Source organism: Schistocerca americana, chromosome X, assembly GCF_021461395.2.
Source record: "Schistocerca americana isolate TAMUIC-IGC-003095 chromosome X, iqSchAmer2.1, whole genome shotgun sequence".
Lineage (NCBI taxonomy): Eukaryota > Metazoa > Arthropoda > Insecta > Orthoptera > Acrididae > Schistocerca > Schistocerca americana.
Window position 1 is genome coordinate 282,219,927 of NC_060130.1, and position 14,470 is coordinate 282,234,396.

The 14,470-nt window shown below is 36.1% G+C and overlaps 1 protein-coding gene across 2 annotated transcripts in view; it reads right to left on the minus strand.

Moving 5' to 3' along the window:
• Positions 1 to 206: 206 nt before the first annotated feature.
• Positions 207 to 14,470, minus strand: part of LOC124555116 (cuticlin-4) — a 248,103-nt gene continuing 233,839 nt past the window's right edge. For both annotated transcript variants that reach the window (XM_047128919.1, XM_047128920.1), the window contains exons 7-9: positions 12,682 to 12,844; positions 7,459 to 7,623; positions 207 to 3,090 (exon numbers count right to left, since the gene is read on the minus strand). In XM_047128919.1, coding sequence (XP_046984875.1) covers positions 2,884 to 3,090; positions 7,459 to 7,623; positions 12,682 to 12,844 — 535 coding nt within the window. In that variant the 3' untranslated portion in view covers positions 207 to 2,883. The remainder of the gene's footprint in view (positions 3,091 to 7,458; positions 7,624 to 12,681; positions 12,845 to 14,470) is intronic.

Consider the following 14,470-nt stretch of genomic DNA (forward strand, 5'->3'; position numbering starts at 1 on the left):
AATCATGTTTTTTAACAAAAAGTTTAATCAAAGCGATCCTACTGGAGGCATAGGACAAACAATAAATGACACTGACATAAGATAAAAATATGAAAACTTAAAAGCAGAAAGTAAGAGTAATGTTTGTAAAATGTGTGGATGGAGAGGAAGGGGGAGGAGGGGAAGAGAATATAAGAATTTGGTGAAAAATATGAAAGACAAACAAGTATTTACTATGATGTATTTTGCATCATTAGTTTGGATGTACACTTAAACAGCGAAATCATTAATTATTTTAGTAATACATTTCACAATAGTGTACATGTCATTACATCAGTGTTATTCAGTATTTGTTTCAAAACACTGCAAATAAAATTAAGCAGATTAAATAGCCTCGAGTATCATATAGCCTCTTCTGTTACTCTTAGGCTAAGACAAGAATCACAGAACACCAGAAAAATATCCAGCAAAATTTAGTTTTGATTCAGACATGTTTTTGTGATACTAGGATACTCTTAGTTATTCTCTTATAGATCTTACCACTACATTTTGTTCATGAGCTATGTCGAGCTTTTCTGTCATTTCTCACATTCTAGTAATGAGAACTATTACTTCAATGAGTAAATGTATTATATGCATAGTATCTATATACAGAAGTTTTCAATTTAGAGTGGCAGAGGTCCAGAATTTCATTTTAGAATTAGTATAACTAAAATACAAATGGCAGTCATATGTTTAAATACTGGCAGTGAAAATATGCCTTTTAGTCCACACTGTATAAAGAAATGGACTTGCACAACATTATGACAGCATTAGTCTGCTATTTTATCAAGTCATTTGGATTCTTTAGCTCACAATGAAACTGTGAACCAATGCCATATCATGAAAATAAACCGAAATTGGTTCATTCACAAAAGTATAAATGCACCCAACTTTCACTTGACAGTAGCATTTAACTGCAAATCCCTTCACCATAAAGACAATTACTGTGTCAATTTACCAGGCAGTTCCATTTAAACACAGTGGTGTAGCAAAGCACATACACTATTTAAAAAGTAATAAAATGGGGGGGGATGTTGATTTTGATTGTTCATTGTATCTCGGGGAAAAGAATCTGCACAAAAATCTAGGGAAGGTAAATGGAATATCTAGTATTGTGTTGCATAACAATAGTGTCATCTGCAAAATTCTTATTTTTAAGGAATGTTACAGCAGTTTCATTACGTTCCTTCTTAGATATGAATGTATAACTAAATAAGGTTTCCCAATCTCTTTAAGATTATGTCATTATTTGCAGATTTATTGTGCCCTGTTATTTATGATAATCATATGAAAATAATTACCATTTTCATATTGGCTTTGCTAACCCTCTGCATGTCTGTATCTCCAAGCTAACTGTAAAATCCTGTACACAATCAGAAAAATGCTTCTATCAAAACACATCCCTCTCTCTTTCTTTTGTTAAAAGTGTGCGCATGCGCGTGTACGCAGACACACACACACACACACACACACACACACACACACACACACATTATGTCACATCATTATTTTAATGTTTTGTAACATTTCTTGATGTCATTCTCCAAGTCTCATTTTTAAATTAAAAATCGACTTCATGACACTGTGCTGCACAATAATATCTGAGATTGTGTTCAGTGAACTGCAATGTAGATGTTAGGCGTATGACATGACAAGAAAGATTTCAACTTGTCTACGTTCAGACTGTGGGAGATTCCTGTATAAATAAATAATATGACTCTAATTTTGAATAGTAACCTTTGTCCTCTATGCACAAAAATGACTTTCATGCACAGAAATTGATTTTAAATCAAGGTAAATATTTATATCAATAACTTCTTTTGACCTACTTCTGTTACAAAACATAGGTCTATTTCTGTCTTCAGACCTTTGTCACTTGAAATGGGGGATGGAGGCAACAAACAATGAGCCAAAATATTGTTCTTTGATTGTCACTTTCACAGTAATCTTAAATAAACGCAACAAGTCTCACTTTTATGTTATGAATCAAATTTAAGATGAAACAATGTGATTGTGACCTATTCATGTTTTTGTGCTGTGCTTAAATAGGTGCATAGTTCCATAACACTACAGAAAAGTGTTAGTTGACAATGGATAATCATAAAAAACAGCTTTTAATAAATGGATTTGTGAACAACAACAACAGATATTATAGCTTGATACAAAAATTCTGATAATGGATCACATTTACAGTACCAGTGCCAGAAGATTGTGGGATATCTGCCTGCAAACATTTGACACAGGATTTGCCAATGTCCCTGTTCACATGATCCAGAGAACTTTATGAGAGTAAGTTTGCCAACAGTACACTTTCCCTCCAGTGTTATAGCTCTTTTACTACAAATTTTTGTTACTAGCCATAGGAAGAGAAAATATGATAATATTAGAAGAATTTTGACGTCCATACTGTCTTCAGTGTGAATTTCCAGCTACCAATAACTATAAAAGCAGAAACAAGTAACATTTGTTAAAGAAAATTATCTAAAAATATCTGTCTCTTACACGCGTGCGCACGCGCACACACACACGCGACAGACGCGCATGCGCGCGCGCGCACACACACACACACACACACACACACACACACACACACGCACACACACACACACACACACTATCACTGTCATCCTAGAGGAAAGCACAGTTTGTCCATCACACTCTAAAAGTGACTACATCTATCATGATTCAACATGCACATGATGTTGATAGCTGTGGCAATAACAAGAATTTATAGTAAAATTCCAATCTTCTGCAGTGATAAATATATGTCTTGGCATTAGCAGTCTCTGTTTTCATCAGCACTCACTGTTATCACCAAGACATATAAAATATATATTTTGATGAAAGTCCCTATTTTACAGCTCAACTGCTGTGGCTATATGCAGTATTAGTGTAAGGGCCACTATATATGGAACTTCCTGTGGCAGAAACATCTTTCCTGTGACGCCGCCGTGCAAGCAATATAAGGATAGCAGCAATTACTGCAAGCATCAAAATAAGGCCTGCAACTGCTATTCCAATGGCAAAATGCTTTTGAGAAATACATATGCTGTTTGGGTCTTCTTCTTGCTGAAAAAATACAAAATAAAATCTCAATACTTCCACTTTCATTAAAGCAAGCAATACTGTATTCTGTGGAATCTATGGAGGGCTTTCATATTTTATTAATCACATGATTTATAATATTCTTTAAATAGACATTTTTGATGTAATGACTAAAGAACAACAGACACTAATAAAAGTAATAAATGAAATCAATAACATAATGATTATGAGAAAACTATTTAGTTAATTGCTTTATATAAGCATAGTTATGTAACAGCAACAGAGAGGAATCACAAAATGGTAGGTTAATAGTGTGTTAAGGGATAAACACATTTTTTATATTTAGTAATATCATTTGAATATTTAGAATACTTACACTGGCTGCATGTTAGGAAATGAAGTTACTGAGGGACTGTGATGGGGCATTAGAGAACCAAATGTGCTATCCGTGGATTCAACTATTTTAAGTGAAAGAGTGACCTCTGTTTTAAATCATAGAAGAATGTGGGCTCTTCTAATAGCTTTAATACATCCACACATGTAATTCTTATACATGGGAAGACTGCAGCTGTACAATCAACAAAACAAAACTGTCTGCATGTTTTGATAAGGTTGGGTATCTTCAGTTGTGTGTACAATTTTAACACTTACTTTTATCTGTTTGAAACACTGAGATGCTTCTGCCTCAAATTAACAAATAGGAGAAAATCTGTACTGTTACTTGACAGCCAGCAGGCAGCATTTAAAGTTTTGGAATTCCAGTGAAGTTAGTAAGATTCAGTATCCCCTCCAGGCTATATTATTTTTACATTGTATTGTTCATTGATGTATTGCAAGCATAATATGGTATAGCCAAGTTATTCCAAATGGATAACACACTGGACCACAGACAGGTATATTACAAACAGTCATTTACTGCCAGGATGTCTCACCATACACAGGCCACAAGAGGTAGGATACTGGCACTCATCCATTATGATGGTTTCAGTGTGGATGAAGTGGCAGCCAGTTGCGGTGTTCAACCTTCTGTGCGTAGAAGTGGATAAAGTGGCAGCCCCTTTGAGGGTCAAGCTTAGGAAAGATGTTGATGCCTCAGCAACACAATGTGTTTATTGACAGCTGGATGGAACATCCATTTTTAAGTGCCATCCAATTCAAGAATGAGACCCATTTCCCTGGATGCTCATAAACAGTTCACAACTGCTTATGAGATATGGTCTTACAGCCCATAGGGCTGCTACTAAAGAGGCCCTCTCTGATGATCCCAAGCTTTATAGACTTGTCTTCGTTAAACTGAATGTAGACTGTGACTGGTACAACATCATCTTTTCAAATGAGGCAATATTTAGCTCAGTGAATGAAAGTCCTGTGATGGTATACAGACCACAGTGGTGTGGTGTGGCATTTGTGTGATGGTAGCATCATTCTCCCATGCTAGGGGTAGGTGTCATCAGATGGGCCAGGGGGCCAGGGATACTTCATCAAATTTATGGTCACCTCACCACAAATCAGTCTGTGTGCTTTGTGAAACATACTGTGGTGCTGAGTGTAAGGATGTGCTATCCTAATGGAGTGATCCAGTTCCAGCATCACTCACCAGTTCACACAAGATGAATCCTGCAGCTATGGTTTTCACAACAGACTGATTTTGACCTGATTGACTGGTCTGTTCAAGCATCACATGAATTTACACTGGCTGACACTGGTGCCACGCACACCTGATCAGCTGTAGGACGTTATGTTGGATACACTGGAGAGTCTCACAGATGTGAGACATAAATGCAGAGCTGAACCATCTCTGTGTCTTGTTGGATAGGTAACTGATGCCATTGGTGAGTTGACTTCATACTAGCCTCACCCCTGATGTGAAACTTTCCTTGTATCACATTACACCAACTTACATGCCAACATATGATACAACTGTATGGCTGTTAATTATAAATCTATGTGAAGTAATTGTATTTTAAGTTTTATCTATTGGATTTGTCCTTCTTAATACTTAATGCATGTAAATTTGAATAAAGCAAAAACAAGCCAATTCGAATGGTAATATAAATGAATCCTAATATGAGACAATCAGAGAAAACATTATCAGTGAATATAAGAGCAGGCAAACCCTGAAACAGTAATATTGTCTTCCTTACTGTCTCTCCAACATTTTCTGCAATTGTTGTGCAACAGAAGTGCAGCCAGGGCATACAAAAGCTCTTTTTCAAGTTAATATTCTTCAGGAGCACAAGAATAGCACTCCATGCACTGCGCCCATTTCTCTATGTTAGTCTTCAGAGAAATGAGCACTGCAGAATGTGCAATCAGTTTTTCCTTCAGATTACACATCTGAAGCATTGCCCTCAATTAAATCTGTACCAGACTTTGAGTGACTGGAAGATTATGTTTCCTATGTTTTTATCATTTCCTTTTTCAAGGAAAAACTTCAACGTGTCACCTTTAATTCCGCTACAGCTTTCTTCTCTCTAAATTGTTTCAAATGTTCCCCATATGCCTGTATGGAGATGATGTTAGTTACTTAGAAGGTTCAAAACATGCTGATTTTGCTAGAGCTGATGGCTCTTGATGGGGCTTGTTGATGTCAGGAACTGACCTGACACCATTTCGATTCACATTTACTCCATTGTTTGTATCTTGCATGTCAAACTCCTAGTGTATTGCAAAGTCACTGTCTCTAAGTATATGCCTGTTACATGGGAAGAGTCCCATTTTCCAGAGGCCATTTATAACATTCATTGTTACTGCTCTCAAATAGGTTGTTCTACATAACTTCGTAATCAAAAATGATGTCTGGGTTATTTGCCCATCAGGTTTCTATTTATTGGGTATAATGTGTTTTAAATGGTCCCATGAAGTCTATGTGACTGGGTTTTGTTCTTGCATTGTCTACCACAAAAATGTGATATGATAATACTATGAAAAGGATCAACTGCTACTCTCTATATAGTGGAGATGTGGAGTCGCAGACAGGCACTTCAAAAAGACTGCTAAACAAGTGACCTTTCGGCCAAAAGGCCTTCTTCTAAAGTGGACAACACACACACACGTTCTTGCAAGCACAACTCACACACACATGACAACTGTCTCTGGCCATTGAGTGTCAGCAGCTAGACACATTGGTCTGGTGTGTGTGAGTTTTGCTTGTGTGAATGTGTGTGTGTGTGTGAGTGTGTGTGTGTGTGTGTGTGTGTGTGTGTGTGTGTGTGTGCGCGCGTGACCTTTTGGCCAAAACAAAAGCTCACTTGTTTAGCAGTCTTTTTGAAGTGCCTGTCTGCGACTCAACATCTCCACTATATGGCACATAGCAATCTATCCTTTTCATAACTCTTTCATTATTCCATCCTGGATTTTCCAGTGTAATATGATGCCAGCCAAGTATTAGCACAACAGAATCACCACCAGATGGATTCACAAAGTTTAGAAAATTAATGATGAACCCACTTAGTAAAACTATGAGTCCCTTCTTTTAGTCAACTTGTCCCATGTATCTATTTTCCATGCGAACAGTTTTGTTTTGTCAACTGTACATTTCTTTTCAGGTTATACACTAAGAACTAAGTGTGGGACTGACATTAAGACTAACTACAGAACTTGCAACAGATATGGAAAATCACAAATGCTGTTCTATATGCATTAATACTGTGATAGCTGTAACAATAAATATCACAGACACATTATGTCTATGTTATTAATGAAAACATTTAATCCATTGGAATGGAGATTTCTTCATAATCATTAAAACAAAGAGGTAAGGTATAATATTGGTCCAAAAAAAAGTGCATGATTTGCTTCTGTCATATTTTTATCCATATATTTAACTAAAGATCATGATTCCTGTCATCATAGGGGGATTTTAAAGCTAATTGTAAACCGTTGTTAGTGATAAGTACATTCACTTTATATGTGATGTGTACAAATTCTGGGGAATTATATTGCCTCGTCTTACATGAAACAAACTTAATAACTAGGATTTGGAGTGGTGTGCATGTAGTTTTTGATGCTGCAGCTCTATGTCTGAATTGGTTTATGACAACAGCCGTGTTAATTAACGTATGCTAGGAGCGTGGAATTTAAAAATATAAAATTACAGAACCAAAATTTTCTTTCCCAGAACCCAAATTCAACGAATATGTAAGGTCAATCCTCATTGCTGCGTATTTCATAAAGTAAAACTTTGAATATGTTCTTGGAACATTATCATACAATCTGTGAATTTATTTTGGATTTAGATGTTACCTATTTTAGTAAACTTAACAATAATTTCAATTAAAATCCTAAACCCTGGCAATCAATTTTGGTAAAGAAAGGCAGGTGGAGCAATACAATTCCCCTACCTTTGCATGTGTATTTCATAATAATCAATATAACTATTATGCAACATACCTTCTCTCTTGACACATCATCAAAACTGTCCATTTTGCTTATATCAGTGGCTTCATTAACATAAAGACCACTGTATACTTCAATGGTAGCTGGAGTACCAGTCTCTGCATCCTTTGGCTTGGCTGCACGGCGCCTGCGGGAGCCTCTACGCCCACAAAGTGGTGGCTAGATAAATAATAAAGGTAATGTTATATAATTTTATGTTTGCATTATTTCTGTATACACAGTTTTATTTATGAGTAATTGTTTTGGGCATTTGTGACATGTAGTTCAAAATGAGCTACTGCTGCAACAAATTCTGAAGCCTCATTTGGAATGCATTGCAAACATACACTGAAAAGCCAAACAAACTGGTACACCTGGCTAATATTGCGTAGGGCCCCCACAAACACACTGGAGTGCCATAACGTGATGTGGCATGCACTCGACTAGTGTCTGAAGTAAATTTGGAGGGAACTGACATTATGAATCCTGCAGGGATGTCCATAAATTTGTAAGAGTATGACGGAGTGGAGATCTCTTCTGAACAGCATATTGCAAGGCATCCCAGATATGCTCAGTAATGTTCTTTTCTGGGGAGTTTGGTTGGCAGCGGAAGTGTTCCTGGAGCCCCTCTGTATCAATTCTGGATGTGCAGAGTGTTGCATTTTCCTGCTGGAATTGCCCAAGTCTGTCGGAATGCACAATGGACATGAATAGATGCAGGTGATCAGACAGGATGCCTACGTACATGTCACCTGTCAGAGTCATATCTAGATGTATCAGGGGGCCCATATTATTCCAACTGCACATACCCCACACCATTACAGAGCCTCCACCAGCTTGAGCAGTCCCCTACTGACATGCAGGGTCCATGGATTCATGAGGTTGTCTCAATACTCGTACACATCCATCTGCTCGATATAATTTGTAATGAGACTTGTCTGACTAGGCAACATCATTCCAGTGATCTACAGTCCAATGTGGGTCTGATGGGCCCAGGCAAGGTGTAAAGCTTTGTGTTGTGTAGTTATCAAGGGTACATAAGTGGGCCTTCAGCTCCAAAATCCCATACTGATGATGTTTTGTTAAATGGTTTGCACGATGACACTTTTTGATGGCCTAGCAGCGAAATCTGCAGCAGTTTGGGGAAGGGCTGCACTTCTGTCATGTTGAATGATTCTCTTCAGTCATCGTTGGTCCCTTTCTTGCAGGATCTTTTTCCGGCTGCAGTGATGTTGGAGATTTGATGTCTTACTGAATTCTTGATATTCATATTACATTCATGAAATGGTCGTATGGGAAAATCCCCAAGTTATCGCTACCTTGGATATGCTGTGTCCCATCGCTCGTGCGCTGACTATAGCACCATGTTCAAACTCACTTACATCTTGATAACCTGCCATTGTGGCAGCAGTAACTGATCTAACAACTGCACCAGTCACTTGTTGTTTTATACAGGCATTGCTGACTGCAGCACCGTATTCTGCCTATTTACGTATCTCTGTATTTGAATATGCATGCCTATACCAGTTTCTTTGGTGCTTCAGTGTATATCTAGAATGAAAAGTTTTTAAAGCTGTAGTTTGAATATAAAGCTTTTTGCAGACTGTAAAGACTCATATGTTTGACTGAGATGAATAACAGCTGATGAAGAGTCTTTGGAAATCCACAGAAAATCGCTAAATAAGTTTTCAAGTAACCCATTTATCACTAGTCAACATGCCTACAGACTGTGGTTATAGATCCCCTTGACAACAGATCTTGCTCCACATGGATATCTTTTAGCAAGTGTCAGATATTCACTGTGCCATGGTATCTAATTAAAAAACTGGGACAAGGGTTGTTGGTGATTTTGGCTGTCTCTAAAATGAGACCCTAAATCCCTAAGGTATCTTAACACCATATTATCACTAGCTTTAAAACTGATTAATTACACTGCACATGCTATCACAAATCATTCTCCCAGTATTCTATACTTCCACGGTGCTGTATGTTATGAATTAAGTTGTCCCTCCAGATATTGTTCACAACACTATGGGTACTATGTGTTGTGCACAGAAGCAGTGCTCGGTTTATTGGGAGCTACTTGACCATACAACCAAATCTCCCTTTAGTCTTGAACACATTAATATTGGTTGAATATTTAGTAGTAATTTTGTTTTCAGGATGAACATTTCGCTTAAGCAATTCATGAATCACCTTCTTTACAGCTTGATTGTGCTGTATCATTAACACAACATATAAACCGGTTTTCTTGCAGTTGTACATTCACATTTACACTTCACAGTGAAGCCACCAACTACTAATTTTACAACTAGCAACTAATCACGAGGAATGAGATTTTATGTTACATCCATTCTGATTACTGAACACCACCTAGCTCAATGCTTTTTATGCTAGTTAAGTAGTGAAGTTCCAGAAAATGCCTAGAAAATCTGTTGGATTAACTAAAGTGTTTGATACCACTTTGACAGCTCAACCAAACTCTTTATCTTTCAACCTAATCTAGACCATGGACTAGAGATCAGCATGTTACAATATCTAAGATTTCCTATTTACATTCATTAGCTTTGCCAACTCACAACCAAACATCACCTTGCAAACTAACTTAGGCTTCATACTACACTACAGATCAGCCTGACACCCCAAACTCCATTTCAAAAATTAATATCAGTGAAAAGAAATACTGTCAATGTTCTGTTCTTCTTCTATTTGCACACATGACATCACATGCAACATCAACATTATGTTACATGGACAAAGCCCCCATCCAGTATTGGTAGCTTAAGTTGACCCAATCTGTTGGTATCTTACAAACTCATATCTGAATACTTATGGATATTGTTCAGAATTTTGTTTGTCAGTGATTCAAAGCTTTAATGACTGTGCCATCTATTGCCCTGCCTGAACACATCATGGACAGAGTTTGTTTGAATATTCCATGGGTATGCAAGAAAAAATTGCTATTACACAAGTAGAAAAAAAACCATCATTTTTTTTCAAATAATTAAATAAATACTTTAGAAATTCTCTTTATGTTGTTGTCATTATTGTGTTCTCCGATCCAAAGACTGGTTTGATGCAGCTCTTCATGCGGAAGATAAGCCGTGGTCTCAGTCTACAGTTTTTATCCCCCACACTTCTTTCCATTACCAAACTGACATTTCCTTGATGCCTCAGGATGTGTCCTGTCAACAGAACCCTTCCTTTAGTCAACTTGTCCCATAAATCTATTTTCTCCCCAATTCATTTCATAACCTCTTCATCAGTTATCCAATCTACCCACCTAATCCTCAGCATTGTTCTGTAGTGCCACATTCCAAAAACTTCTATTCTCTTCTTGTCTGAACTGTTTATCATCTTTGCTTCACTTCCATACAAGGTGACACTCTACACATATGCCTTCATAAAAGACTTCTTAACACTTAGATTTACATTTGATGTTAATGAATGTCTCTTTTTCAAAACTTCTTTATTTGCTTTTCTCAATCTGCATATTATATCCTCTTTACTTTTACCACAGTCATTTTTTAACTACCCAAATAACAAAATTCATCTGCTAATTCTAGGGTGTCATTTCCTTATCTAATTCTTTCTTTGCATAATGTGTATTTTTTTCAACCTAAACACTATTTTGTTTCCTCTCTGAAACATAAAAATTTTGTTAATTCGCCAAAATTTGTAACCGGGCATGATGTGTAATAATAATTTACTGCCAGTCATGCTTTGTGTCTGGTGCAGTTAATTGTTAAAGCTACCCATTTTGAATGGCTGTCAACATTTTTTTTTTTTTTTTTACATAATTTGGAATTACAATTTCAGAAGAGCTTGAGAATTTATGTGGTCAAAATTCAAAAGGAAAGTGAGTATATTCAAAGGGTCACAAGTATAATGCTAGTGTACTAGGATCACAAGTATAATGTTAGTGTACATTCACAGTCAGAAATCGTATGTGTGAAATGGGCAAAAACAGTGAAATTTAGAGTGGAAATGAATAGCACATTATTTGAATCAATTGGTAATATCTTACCACCTTTACTCATAGTGCTGCATTACTTCAGCCATCATTATAAAGAAATCAGTTCATCTACATGTATTTGCCTCTTTATCTTAAATTTATTACATTTTTGAAAAGCAAAAAGGTAATTCAGGAATTTAGAGGGCTTCAAAAGCAAATACTGCTATTTTCTTCTCATTATTCCAATGGACATTTCATAATGCCTTTTACTGGATTTGTTGTTTCCTGTCAGAAAAGTTACAGTTTGTATTAACTGATGGGAAATCATTAAGTGAAACAGAAGTAATATCTAGATCCACTGCTGTTTTAATCTATATAAACAATTTAGATCATCTAAGCAACACTTAGATTGTCTGGAGATGATGCTATCATTTATCGCATAGTAAATTCGACACAAGGGCAATATGAATCATAAAATGAGCTTTATGAATTATAAAATGATTTAAAGAAGATAAATGTGTCATGTGAACAGTGACAACTGACCCTGAACAATACAAAGGTGAAGTCTTCCACATGAGTGTTTAAAAACAAAGCCATTAAATTTTGGTTACATGACAAATCATACAAATGAAAGGTTGTTGATTCAGCTAATTATCTGGGGACTACAATTACAAACAACTCAAACTGGAAACCTCACATAGAAAATGTTGTGGGGACGGTTAACCAAAGATGGTATTTTTATTGGCATAACACTTAGAAGATACGAAGACTTTATACACTATGCTTGCCCATCCTCTTCTGGAGTATCGCTGCATGGTATGTGGTCCTTACTGGACAGAATTAAAAAGGGGCACCGAAATAGTTCAAAGAAGGGCTGCTCATTTTGTATTATCATAAAACAGGGGAAACAGTTTCACAGATATGATAGCTGAGTTGTGGTGGCAATCATTAAAACAATTATACTTTTCTTTGTAGTGAAATCTGTGCATGATATTTCAACCACCAACTTGTTCCTCCAAATGCAAAAAATTTTTTGTTGACTCCCACCTACATAGGGAGAAAGATGTCATGATAAAATAAGACGAATCAGAGTTCACACAGAAAGATTTAAGTGTTCATTTGTTCCACGTGCTATTCAAGAGTGGAACAGTCGAGAAATAGTTTTGTGAACCCTCTGCCAAGTGCTTAAGTGTCAATTACAGTATAGTGATGTAGGTGTAGACGTAAATGTAGACTACAAACCTACAAATAATAAATAGTAAATTATAAAAGCATAACTTTACCAGATCATTGCAGCCACCACCAGCTTTTATGCAAAGTTGAACATTGCATTGGTAGTACACTGATGCTGTGTATGGAAACTTGTGGGCTTGGAAATGTACAGATGCAGTAGTTTTGCTTCCATTGTATTCAAACTCTCCCATAATTTCGCCATCTACTGGGCACCTGAAAGAAAATATTTTCTTAACACTGGCATCTATTGATATTACAATAGCCTAAAAGTAATTTTGTTGTGGTAATGGAATACCTAAGTACTGCTGATTTACGTACATGCTGATTACACATATAAAATATATTATAACTAAACCAATCACTATATACATTCACTATGAACCTTAGGTTACTAAAATACACTCAAGTTTCTACAAAACATTTTATACATTACACCTCTATAGATACACAAGAGTGGGTTACATGAAAAAAAGTAGTAAATATTATTACTGAACACTTCTTATCTGATAGAAAGCAATCTCTAATAAGAGTGGAATTAAAGCAGATGTTTGCTGAAGAGCCATGAAGGTACATTTGTTTTGCCAGAATAAGAACATCACACAGATACTCAACAAACTTCAGTCAGATGATTGATTAGTTGCAGCGTATGCATCCAGATTATTATGAATTCATGTAACAGTTGTAGAGGTTCCGTCTGCTTTTGTTTCCTTTGTTTGTTGTCCGTTATGTTGATGTACTGGCTGAAAAATGGGGTGTGGAAGTCAAACACGGACTACTTTTGATGATGTAGCTGACAGATGCTCAATTGCATTTCACTGTCTTTTACTTTCACTTTTCACAGCCTCCCATGTACACATTTAATATGGCAAGTGCACTGTTGTTTAACTTTCCATAAGGCTCATTAATAGTTAGCAGGCAAACATCCACTTACTGCTACAAGAGTTTATAGTTGAACATCTATGAGCAGTAAAAACCTAACCACAAAGTTCACAGTTCTTGAAGAATAGAAAAGTACGTATGGAAAGAGATAATGTCATTATTTTTACACACAGCCTATTGGTGTAACAGTTATTTCACTGTTAAGTCGATGCATTGTTGTCGTTCTAACCAACATAGGTTCCTCGTCTGAAACTCGGCCGTGGACTGACTGTCTCATGACAAAAAATTGGGCACTTAGATATCATCGCAATAATAGGTACTGAAACTTCTCATTGTTTGATGTTTAATTTACAGAAATTACAGTTGAAACTTAACTCATTTGATTAACTGAATACATGGAAAAATTGCTTCTCTTTAACAGTTTCTTCTACTACAAGGGTTAAGCCAAATTATACGTTTAAATCATGATATTAACAAATGCAGTTACATAAACAATACTTTTGAGTAAACTGTTAATTACTTCGGAATTAATGACGGGCTGGTTTTGCTAACATGTTTTCGACTAGAGCCAAATAGATAGTTTAAGAATACTAGTGGTTCGTCTTCCAAATGTTTATAACTAGTATAGAATTTATATTTGTTTACACATCAACAACAGAATTTATGTTACAAAACAATTACCGATTTCACCGTATAACAAAAGACAATAACTAGGAATAGTCAAAATAAATTAGAAAATCAATTACATACATAAAACTAAGCACAAAATTAGATCTGTTGTTATATTCTTTAAAATTAATGGCCAATCTTTCTCTTTTATGAAAATTCAGATTATATTCACATATGTTAATGATAATTAGTTAAAAGTGAAAAAATGAATTCTACGGAGGCAGATGGCAAAACAAGAGGGGAAGTAAAATTATCCCAGCTTGCTTCATCACACAGTCTTTCCCTTGGAGC